The sequence below is a fragment of the Teleopsis dalmanni genome, unplaced genomic scaffold (genome assembly GCF_002237135.1).
Source record: "Teleopsis dalmanni isolate 2A unplaced genomic scaffold, ASM223713v2 unscaffolded_contig_0649, whole genome shotgun sequence".
Taxonomy (NCBI): Eukaryota; Metazoa; Arthropoda; class Insecta; order Diptera; family Diopsidae; genus Teleopsis; species Teleopsis dalmanni.
This window is the reverse complement of record NW_024032031.1, coordinates 1-12,307: the sequence shown is the minus strand read 5'-3', so window position 1 is coordinate 12,307 and position 12,307 is coordinate 1. Positions and strand designations below refer to the sequence as shown.

At 27.3% G+C, this 12,307-nt stretch overlaps 1 protein-coding gene across 1 annotated transcript; it reads right to left on the bottom strand.

The window, feature by feature from the left end:
* Positions 1–1,355: 1,355 nt before the first annotated feature.
* LOC119663618 (keratinocyte proline-rich protein-like) lies at positions 1,356–11,971 on the bottom strand (the record flags this gene model as incomplete). Its single annotated transcript, XM_038073226.1, has 20 exons — positions 11,874–11,971; positions 11,784–11,817; positions 11,172–11,207; positions 11,090–11,107; positions 10,975–11,001; positions 10,344–10,397; positions 10,260–10,277; positions 10,141–10,167; positions 8,144–8,200; positions 6,632–6,664; positions 6,508–6,537; positions 5,521–5,547; positions 5,394–5,426; positions 4,128–4,310; positions 3,824–4,069; positions 3,677–3,703; positions 2,791–2,820; positions 2,194–2,220; positions 2,088–2,120; positions 1,356–1,427 (listed from the first exon to the last, which is right to left on the bottom strand). Coding segments are annotated over exons 2-20 (987 nt in total), but the record flags the coding sequence as incomplete, so codon positions are not given.
* Between the last annotated feature and the right edge of the window lie 336 nt (positions 11,972–12,307).

Sequence of the window (12,307 nt, the reverse complement as noted above, 5' to 3'; positions counted from 1 at the left end):
AAACGCACACCACGGCGAATGAATGACAAGCAAAACATTGTTCCCGCGTAAGTTTTTGTATCAACCAAACAGCCACTTAGAAGCCAACACCAATGGTCAGTACAGCCGAAGCTGCGGGCCACTGAACCCCGAAGTACCAGATAGCATCATCTTGCATAAGTGCCAGACTGGCACTCGGGGATTTTAGTCGCCTCTTACGACAGGCAATCCTAACCGTGGGAGTATTCTTTTCCCCTCTCTGCAGGGAAAGTACATCGGAACAATGGGGCTTATAACATTATAGTTTTCTTTGTTCATAACTTAAAATCTACAAATCAGCTGTTCTTTGTTGACATTATAAAATGTAGCTGTATAAAAATAAAGTGTAAATGCTGTGATATGTGACTTTTAGTGATTTTCTTACAGTTTTTATAGCGACCCCCACTATTAACGTTATAGATATATCTTTTTAATAATTGGTCCAATGAATTCAGAACAACCACACAGTATTTAAATCATCTAATAAGATTTTTCTTAAAGACTATGATTATTTTATTTCAGAAGACATAAAAGAAATTTAATAATACCGTTCTAGCAGCGGTCACTAGCTCATACCTTAGTCATTATTATAACATTTGTTTCAATTAAGGTCATTTGAATATCTTACAATATTTAAAAAAATCTTTGAGATTTAATTTTTAAGATTGAATTCCATAATATTTAAATCTTAAATTCAAATCTTTAAAATTGAAATCTTAAATTTATATCATTGATCTTTAAGCAAACCACAAGAGACTGATGCTTATCAATAATATAATAGAAAATAATATAATAATATATATAACAAAATAATAAAATAAATAAATAAATAAAAATTATTAATATTATGATTAAAACGGATATCAAAACCCAAATGTTCATTAAGTCAAAAAAGTTGTCAATTGCGTTCCCCCATTCAGCTTATACCTTAGCTAGATCACTTATCTCTGAACCACAGTGTTTAAATCATTAAATTTAGACAATATTTACATAAATTTACCGCATTCCTATATAATGCTATAATATATGATGTAAAAAATAATTAAATGGAATAGTAAAATAAATAAAAAACAATATTATATATAAGAAAATTGAGTAAGCTTTATATCAGTGTTTATATCATAAACATATCCAGGAAGTGTGTCTACATTTTGTATTATTAAAACTGTGTTGTGTATTAACCGACACATCGACTTGTGAAACCTGCAGCTATATATTATATATCATTATATATTACATATTATTACTTCTCTTAATATTTTAGACTAAATATGGTAAGTTAATTAATGAAGGAAACAATATGTCCATATAGTATAAATGACAATAGTAATACTTACTTGCACTTCTGTGCATGCTTGAGGTCTTGGTTGTGGTCTTCGTGGATAGTATGAAGGAACTGGTGCAGCAACCTTTCAAAATACACTTTTTTATTGTAAACGCATTAAAATATATATATCAGTTTGTTTACAGGTAAAACATATTGCAAAAAAGTTTAAAATACGCTAAACTTCTTTAAAACGTTTTTTAAAATCGATTGACATTCAAATATCCAAAACATAAAACAGACATAAAAGTTCGTGAATCAACGTAAAGTGGTCTTTTGCCTTAGGAGCACTAAAAATTGATTCTTAAGTTTAATAAAAGCATTAAATTCATTTCTCCTCGTTTAAATATTGATAATAAATCAGAGAAAAATCCATATGCCAGATAGCGCATATTGATTTATAACTGATCACTAAAGGTTACTACCTATCTGTAGACCTTAAAATTATGCTACAGGGAAACTGTTTTTCAGGCATTCTGAAGCTCACCACCAAACAAATTATGCAAGATATAGGTATATAGGGGAAATGGCGGTATGAATGTAATACTTTAATTTAAAACTACGTACTTCCATATAAAACTATATACTGGCTAAAGTGCAATATTGTCGAAATTAATATAGAACTCTCATATACAACTATATATCAACTAAAGTCACATCTTGTTTTTTAAATTGGTCATATTTTATCAGACATCGTATAAAATTATTGAGTATTGAGTTACATTTAATTTAAATTTAAATTTACCTGTTCACACCAACTGCAATTATCTTTTGAAGGCTAAAAAGTTTAAAAATTATGTGAAGTAAACTGTAATAATCAAATTTTAATTTTTATATATATAATTTGTTACCTCAGAAAAGGACATATAATTCCATGGCTAAAAATTAGAGATATTTTACATAAGATATATATTCATTAAAATAAAACTCTTCATTATTGTATAAAGCATAATAGTATATATCAAAATATTTTATTAGGAATGTAAATGCAAAATACTTTTAACATTAAATGTCATATTTCTTTAGTCGTTGATAGAATATTGACTACGATGTTTTATATATCGTAGTCATATATCATAGTCGGTGTCTTATATAGTCATAAGACACCGAATAAGAGACCCAGCATATAATACGAGTATGTACTACATTACGTTAAAAAAGAATTACGTTTTGGGTTTTGATAAGTTGGGATATATATCATTTGTTTAACAAATAACTCTTTCGTTATGTTTTTGACTTGCAAACGCCGAATACTTTTTACCCCACCCAACTATTGCTTAAGTGATATTATTTTTTAAATTCAAAAAAAGGTCGTATATTCCACGCTGCCACATTAAAATTTTAACAAAATCGAAACTCAATCACATTTAAAATCCTAAGGCAATATTTTGATAAATATAATGTGTGTTCTAATTGCTATGTCTTTTTTAAAATATTTAATTAATTACCTTTCCTCTACCCTGGTTGCAGCACAGCTTCTGCAAAATAAAATATTTTTTTATTGCATATATTGATTATAAGTACAGGGTTATCTATTTTGCGGTTTTACAGGTAAAGTTAAATAAAACACACTTAAGATTGAGATTTCATTCAAATTTTTGTTAGTATATTATGGCAAAATATAATATATAGACATATAATATATATGTGTAGACATTTTATATAACTATAAGATGTCTACACATAACATCTTATAGTTGTGGATCCCTCACATATAGCACATAGCTGTCAATTGTTCAGCGATGACGGATGCTCAAAAATTTGTTCAAAATAAAAAATTGAAGATTGTAAAAAATTTAATGGTATATATTACAAGATCTTGCTAACCCATTCAAATAACCAAAACATAAAATTATCAGAAAAACGTCAAAACAAGACGTATTGTACGCCATTTGGTTTGTGACCATCCTGTTAAAACTAACATCAATATTTTTAATTTCATTTAAAATATTTCCCTTTATTCCATTAAAACTAGTAACTTTTTGTATCTTACAAAGTCTTTTGACAGCTACTTTAAGGGTTTTTTTTTAATTAACCTTCCCAATTATAAAATGTTCAGTGGTTATAAAACAGTTCATACTGTAAAATTGCAAATCTAAAGCTAACCATATGTTGCTTTTTATGACAGCTCTGTTTGACGTCTGTTATAGAGACAGTATTACCAAATTAAAACCACAATATAGTTAACCCTTCATAATTTATAAACTGGAGAGAAATGTTAATAAAACATTACCACTTGAGATGTTCTATAATTTTCCTCAACAAACTTTATAAGGAACCAATACTCTTATGTTAGTTTACATTGTAATAGTAAACCAATTATAAATAACTTACCGACCCTGCTGAGTTTTGTGCCGTAGTCTGCAATTAAAGGAATTGAATATATATATTATGTATACAATTTTCGTTTTTATGCCATTATATGATTTATTAAACACAAGTACAGCTTTTTATATAATAAATGACATTAAGAATATTTACTGGTTGAGGACATGATTGAGGTCTTGGTTGTGGCCTTGGTTGAGGCCTTGGTTGAAGACATTGTTGAGCACTAGCTTGAGGTCTTGGTTGAGGACATTGTTGAGCACTAGCTTGAGGTCTTGGTTGAGGACATTGTTGAGCACCAGTTTGAGGTCTTGGTTGAGGACATTGTTGAGCACTAGCTTGAGGTCTTGGTTGAGGACATGGTGGTTTGCGTGGATAGTACGAAGGAACTGGGGCAGCACCCTGTAGAGTTAAATTGTATATATATATATATCGTTTAAGCGATATTAAAAATATTTACTTGAAATGGTGATTGAGGACATGTTTGAGACCTGGGTTGAGGTCTTTGTTGAGGTCTTGATTGAGGACATGATTGAGGTCTTGGTTGAGGACATGCTTGAGGTCTTGGTTGCGGTCTTTGCGGAGGTCTTGATGGCGGACATGATTGACTGCGTGGATAGTAAGTAGGAACTGGGGCAGCAACCTTTCAAAATATTCATTTTTTTTATTGATAATGTATTTTAATATAACTAACAACCCTTAGAAAGGTTTTACATTTAGCAAAGGAATTAATTTGTACTTAATTGTACTGTACTGTAATGTACTGTACTTAATTATGGTATAATTTTAATTAAGTTGCCATTTTTCATGATAATATAACGTTTCGTTGTCAGTTTATAAAGATTGTAGTGGAAATAGGAAAAAACTTGAGTTCAATGTACCGATATTGCATTGCATTTCAGTTAAAAGAAAATCAGCACAAATTCAATACTCCTAATGGTTTCAAAATGGGTATGGTAAAACTGTTTTCTCCAAATCAACTGTTTGTCGTTAGTTTAATTAGTGTAATTACTCCAGAAAATTCCAAAAATATAAAATATAAAATGTTTTAAATATCGTTAAATGAAGTTTGTGAAGATAACTGGCACCTAAAGGCTTTAGCTGCAGAAACACTAGACGATGCTAAAAGTATTTTCGAAATGGATACTGTGTTTGCCGACTAAAAACCACAAGGTGTTGACAATTCCGCGTGCTGTTGAGTGCGCAATAAAAAGATTCTTTTTAATATGATATGTAACAATGAAAGCAATATGGATCCATTACTATACTCTAAAGACAAATCAATTACTTTAAGAAAGAAAAAAGAATCAACAGCTAATATTGCATGGCATTATTGGAGAGTTTAATTGAGTACGTTAAAAAATAATTCTCCAATGAATAAGAAAAGACATCCTTCACAAAGACAATACATAATATAACTAATCAATAATATCGATATCATAATTATAGGAGTTCACCTTTAAAATATTTTTCCATTCACTTTATAGAGCTACTAACTACTTATTTTTCGACCTAAGAATAATGGTTTACCGAAAGTTATTTCACTTCAGGGGTAAAGTGATTAATAAAACTGAAGATAATTCTAGAGCCCATCTCCAAAAATATGTCATCAAAAAAATAATACTGAATTGTTTGAGAAATATTGGATTAAATTGTATTGTGTTGTTAGAATTATTTTATGTACATTTTAAATGATGGAATGTATTTTAATTAAATTTGATTTTACCTGTTCACACCAACTGCAATTATCTTTTGAAGGCTAAAAAAATTTAAAAATTATTTTAAATACATTAAAATATAAATTAAATTAAATTATTTTATTTTGGTTATTATTTATAACAATAACTTATTACCTCTGAAAAGGACAAATAATTCCATGGCTGAAAATAACAGATATTTTTTATAAAATATAGATTAATTTATATTACAGCTCTTGATAATTTTTTATACTATGTAAATATATATATAACAGTATATATCAAAATACTCCATTAGGAATTTAAATGTGAAAAACTTTTAACTACTAATATCTCTAATATCACTTCCGTCAATATTATAATTTAAAGACAATGATTACTCTTGCAATCTCAAATATATTCAAAAAGCATATTACATATGAATCACTAGATTCAAGCAAAATTTATACCTTGCAGTACTCTTTGAAACCACAAATAAACATTGTCGAGGTACGTAAAATCTAATCTAATCTTAGGCTTTCAAGCATCGATATATTTAATAACCAGCCTTTCATTAGAACTGACGTCGTTCCTCATCTCATGCTAGCTTTTTGAACTGTGTTTTTAATTCAATCGAGTTTTATTACATTTCTCTCGTCCAAAATCTCATAACAAAATATGAGTGTAGGATTTTCAGGAAATAGCCAACGTAAATATTCTTAAATGACAGTTCTGCATTGTTATTTTTATAGTAGTAAAATTGTAATTATTTCTGAATAATATAAATTTTTATATACTCTGTATAACAACACAAAATACCAATCTATTAAAATATTCATAATCAACATATTTATCATTTATCACATAAATCTATTTATTTCATTATGTTTATGATCAGTTGCAAACGCCGAATACTTTTTGCTTAACCCAATAATGCATTCAAATTTTTAGTAGTTACAGTAACTGATAATGATATACTTATAAAAGCTTTGAAATACAACAACAACATACTCTTATATTTAATGAAGACAACTTGAAACTTGAATAAAACTTAATATCATTCACATTTATAGTCCTAAAGCGATATTTTGATATATACAATGTATTTGTTTTATTTTCTGTGCATTTAGTATAGTATTCTAGAATATTACATATATTAATTACCTTTCCTCTTCCTGCACTACAACAAATCTTCTGTAAATAATTATATATTAATATTGCACTTATGAATTATAAGTACCACATATTGTATATATAATACAATAAAGAAATGTTAAAACAACTTTACCGATTGAGGTGGTTTGCAGTTGTTCTCAGCAAACTAAAAAAAAGTAAATAATATATTCGAATAATTAGAATCCCTTAACATATAATAATCGCAATTAACTTACCGGCGGTGCAACCCTGCCGCTTTTAATCTGGTAAAAAGGTGATCTGTGTTAGCCCTAATAATTAAAATATTTTTAATATTAGTGTATTTCCATATAATATTATTAAACATATTTGTAATTAATTTTAATATAATTTTTCAAATGCGGGTCTAAAATATAGTCAACCTGAAACCTGAAAATTTCGATTTTATGCGGCACCAGAAACACATAAACGAATAAGTCACAGCAGTGGCGGAGCTAGACCAACTCTGGACGTCGGCGACATTAGAATTGCGAGGCCCCCTTTATAACCCAGTTGTAAAAGTTAATAAGTTACATTCACTAATATGACAAAGCATGATTGAAAGTTTTATTGTTATTCAAATTAAAATAAACATAAATTAAAATAAATGAATTTTTCTATTTTTAGCTTCACTCCATTTTTTTTAAATTATATCATAATTTGATCTATCATAATTTGATCCGTCTTAATCAATTTTAAATTTGAGAAGCTCTTTCCGTCGAAGCTATACTGACTGGAACTGTGAACATGAATCTGGTTACTATATAAACATTCGGAAATATTTCGAATATGGTTAATGCCATTATCAAGCCAAATTGTTCAAAATATTTATTAAGTGCTTAGAATCCACAGTCGGTAACTTTTTGCGAGGCCCCTGTGGGCGCGAGGCCGTCGGCGGTCGCCGACATTGCTGACGCCTAGCGACGCCACTGAGTGACAGGTTTCTGAATAGCACAAACCTACTCCGGTGACTTCATCAAAAGAAGTCAAATGGTCTTATCGAACAATTTAAAGAAGAAGTTTTGAGAATCTCTTCGTTTAAGTAATTGATGGCACCAACAAACTATTCGTTTTTACTAGTTATATGTATATATAAATATATATATGTATATATAGTGGTTACAAACGCTTTTATGTTACTAGTTTTTAATATTGGTTTTTAGGAACGAAATACTTTAAAATACAGGTCAAAATACAATGATTCCTAATGATCCCCAATAAATTGCACCAAAACTTGCCAGTGGATTTCTTTTAAGCAATGTACTTGCTATATATTGTCTTGAGATCAGATAAGCGCATCAAACGATGACATAAATTGATATTTTTAAATACAATGTAAATGATTCAAACTCGATGTCCTTATATAAGGACCATTCACCTTACAACTAAAACTAATAGTGACGACTTATCTCTTTATATCCATTGGATGGAAAATGCTTATATCAGTATAAAATCGATTTTGGAATTATATTAAAGTCAATAATATACTATAATTTTAGAAAGTAATTAAAATAAAATTAAATAATATCTTGCATATGATTCATTCATGTCATTAAAATAAATAATTTATAATTCAAATTCAAAATATCGAAATAAAAAAATATACTATAATATACTTTATACTTACATTTGCACATGGAGAATTTCTTTTAATACCGTCATCCGTTAATGATAGTTTACATGCCTAAGATAAATGAAAAAGATTCAAAAAGTTTTATTTAAATTCTCATATTGTTCACAAATTTTTTGTTAATTAATTATTTTACTTATTTATTTTAACTTTTATTTAACAAATTTACCCAAAGATTGGGGTAAATTATAATGAAATACGACAGCATAAATCTTATTTCTAGTTAATAGTTAATAATTGTATTTAATGGTATAACAGTGTTTACGCGTTTACTCATAGGTGAATAAGCATGCTGCATACTTAACAGAAAATTTGAAATTTTAACCTGGTTAATTGCTGTAGCATTCTTCTAAATAATACTAGTCTTTAAACCTAATTACACCATACTGAGCAGTATGCTCATTTATTTACAAAAGTAATTGAAAGAAGAAAAAGCATCGGAAATTCTGAGCAACAACCAATTTCTAATTGCTCATTCTTGTGCTTTTCGCATATAATATATTAGCATAAATACATACACAAGCTATTATGGGCAGAATATCCTATATCTGATATCCTTAATCTCATCTTAATTGACTTTCAACAAGTTTGAGACACATTATTTCATGGTGCTATATTGAAAACACTTGTATGCAGAGGCATATTTCAGAAGCTGATAAAGTATCTCTGTTCGAGCATCCACTGTTTAGATATACATGCGAGTTTTACCAGTAGCCGTAAGACCAGGCTGTATAATTTCTCCATTATTCACACGTTGCCATCGACTTTAATATATTAGGAGCAAAGGCCTATAGATATGTTTTTACATCCCGGTTACATAGTAAACTTTGTGATCTGAATTATGCAGTTGACATTTTCTTAATGTCTTATATCTTCATCTAGATTTCGAAATCTTTAAGGGAAATTGGTACGAAATCGGAGACCGCAGGTTTGGTTTAGCTCAAGCATCGAGGATGTCAATAATTTTTTTTACCTAGACAGCTATTTATACAACAATGGTGACAGCCAATAGGTAATACAAGACAGAATTACTAAATTAAGCTTTTAAAAGCGCTAATAAAATGTAAAAATTGTTTCCCGTATAAAAATCAGATTATACAACACTAATATTTAAGCTTTACTTGAAGGCTAAAATAAGTTTTGTCAACGACAGTCTTTGCCACAAATGAGTATTCTAGCCTAATATATTATCTAACAAAAGTTGTGGTTTAGATTTCAGCGACCTCCAATTATTAAGAAAAAAATGTCTCAGAAATAGAAATAGCTTCAGCACATTTTTTATTAGTGAATAGAAACCAAAGTAAATAGAAGAGGAGCAGCGAATTCAGAAGAGAATGATTGTGGCCCTATGTTCATTGTAGGACTAAGACAAGTTTAGGACTAAGAGTCAATTATGTAATATATTATATATTGAGCATATTATACATATGTTCTACAATTATAATTTCCCCTGAAATCGTTGAATTGTTATAATCGTCGTTAATGACTGATAAAATATACATATTCTGGATTTAAGTTACTGGACCCAGTTGTAAAACTGTAAGTATATAATATATGTTAATTGAATCAGTGTTTCAATTCCACTGTCAGGCAACTGTTGTTGTAGAAAACAACAAATATTTTTAAAGAGTATAAAATATATCTGTGATTATTTTTTAAGCACTTTTTTAATTAATGACCGAGTCATAGAAAACGTTGTATGTATAAATTTAAATTTAAGAACAAAGTGAAAAAAAAGACACAAGAATTTTCGAATTTAAGAAAACTTAAAGAATAAAAATGTATTTTCCAATAGGATAAGATAACATGAAGATAATATATGATAATTAAAAAAAATTAAATCTACAAAAAATTAACGCTTAACACCTAAGTAATACAATGAAAGCATAACACAATGAAAGTTTCTTTTATTAGACCTTACAAAGTTTTAGATTTTATATTCTATATTTATTAAATAAATGTAAATTTATCCAATACAAACTGAAAACACTTACCTCAAATATTTTATTAACTGCAGCACTCTATTTCCAGTATCAAAGCCATGTTAAAACGAAATTTATATCGATAAATTAATTTAATAAAAAAATATTAATATGAGTTCATCATTTCTTACGATTATATCATCCAAACTCTTTTAAAAAAATAAAAAAAAAATTAGCAAAAAAAATATTTAAAATAAATTATATCATATACATACGAATGAGATCTCACCCGAGAAGTTTCCTCTCTCTACTCTTTTTTGAGAACATACCTAATAAATATCCGTTTTAATGAAAAAAATATTAAATTAAAATATTTTATATAAGATGTTGGTTTGAAATATAGACTTATATAGGCCATTTATTTCATAAGAGTTCAAGTTTCATAACGATATTAATTCTAAGTAAATATTAAAGAATATTTTAACATTTAGTTAATCATAATTACTCATATTTATTGTACAATATATACAAAATGAATATAGTATAGTATAGGTTAAGTTGCGAAAGGGGAAAAATTATATTTAAGTTTATATTTTTAATCATATTTATATATTTGATTGTTTAGTTATATTAAAATTCAATTAAATACACAAAAATAAAGTGAATACAGTTGGATAGCTATAAATGAGATAGTTTTATTAGAGTCTATATCTGAACCGGTAGCTCATAACGATACTTAATGTGAAACTCAATTAATTTTTTATTAACAATGTTTCATACAATAATAAACAATAAACATTAATAGACATAATAATAAATTTTGATTTTAATAAATTGATAAATAATATTAATAAATTAATACATTTTTTTATATAAGACGTTGTCCATAATTGACTTTTAACTTACCTCCATAATTTCACCAGCTATATCACACTGATTATGTACAAAGATATAGATCATAAATAAGTTTAATTTTAAAATCAATTAATGTTGATATTAATTGAAATAAATGAATTCTTACAAGCAAGTCATCGATAACCTTAAAAAGAAATTTATTATCAGTAGGAATATAATATATATGCTTAATTATTTCATGCACTCACATTCGTTCCATTAGCTGCATTTTCATTGTTGTTGCACTGTTAGGATAAAAATAAAATTATTAGAGTTATAAAATTAATTTTAATTAAAAGAATATACTTTTGTACTCTACTAGGATTTAACAAAAGATATTAAATTTCAACTAATTACTTAATTAATTAATAAAAAATTGTATTTAAGTTTTGTAACGAATTCGTTGCGTGAAATCGTGAATACCCCTAATTTTTATTAAAAGGAGTTGTGTACATAAATGGTACAAAACACGAGTAGACAAAATTTTTATGGGAATCCTGTACTTTAGCTAATATGGAAAATGAACTACTATTTAATGAATTAAATAAATTGGAAAAAAATATCTGCAAATGTTACACATATATATATAAATATAATAATTTTGCATCAAAACATATAAACATTTCATTAAAATATAAAATATAACAATAGTAACTGTATCTGTATCGCAATAATAATTTAATTTAAGTGACAATTTATTTTAATAGATACTATAACTACACGTGATAATGACGACATTGAATTATTTATGAATATTTACAGGAAGTATGAGATATATTTCATAGCAAAATATACACAAAACTTAAATAATTTATATTTACCGAATCCATGTTAAAATTCTTATTTCTTTTATTGCTGCTAAAAAATAAATCATTAAAAAGAAAAAACATTTTTGTTTTTAAAGTAATTACGTATTTATAAATATTTTGAGCCTTTGTCTTCTATATTCATCGAGTATGGTTTATCTTGTAGCAGTAAAACATTCACTGCCTGTTAGTTCAGCTTATAATGAAATCTGTAGTTGAAAAGATATTTCATAAATTTTATATAAACAAAATTTTATGATATTCATATATGGTTTAGTACTAAAAGAAATGATAAATAATAATTCAAACTAAAAAAATATATGAAACTGATGCAAAAATTTCCTGCAAAATGTATGCGGTTTATGGTGAGAATATAGTGAATAAACTCCAAACCCAGGAGTGGTTTGTTCTGTTCCTTTCAAAAAATTTTAATGTCAAAATGGAACCTCGTTCTGTCATTATACATTGTGACCGAAAAGTTTCCGGAAATTTTAAATAAAACGCAAAATTCTTAATCTTCATCAATATTTATTTTATCT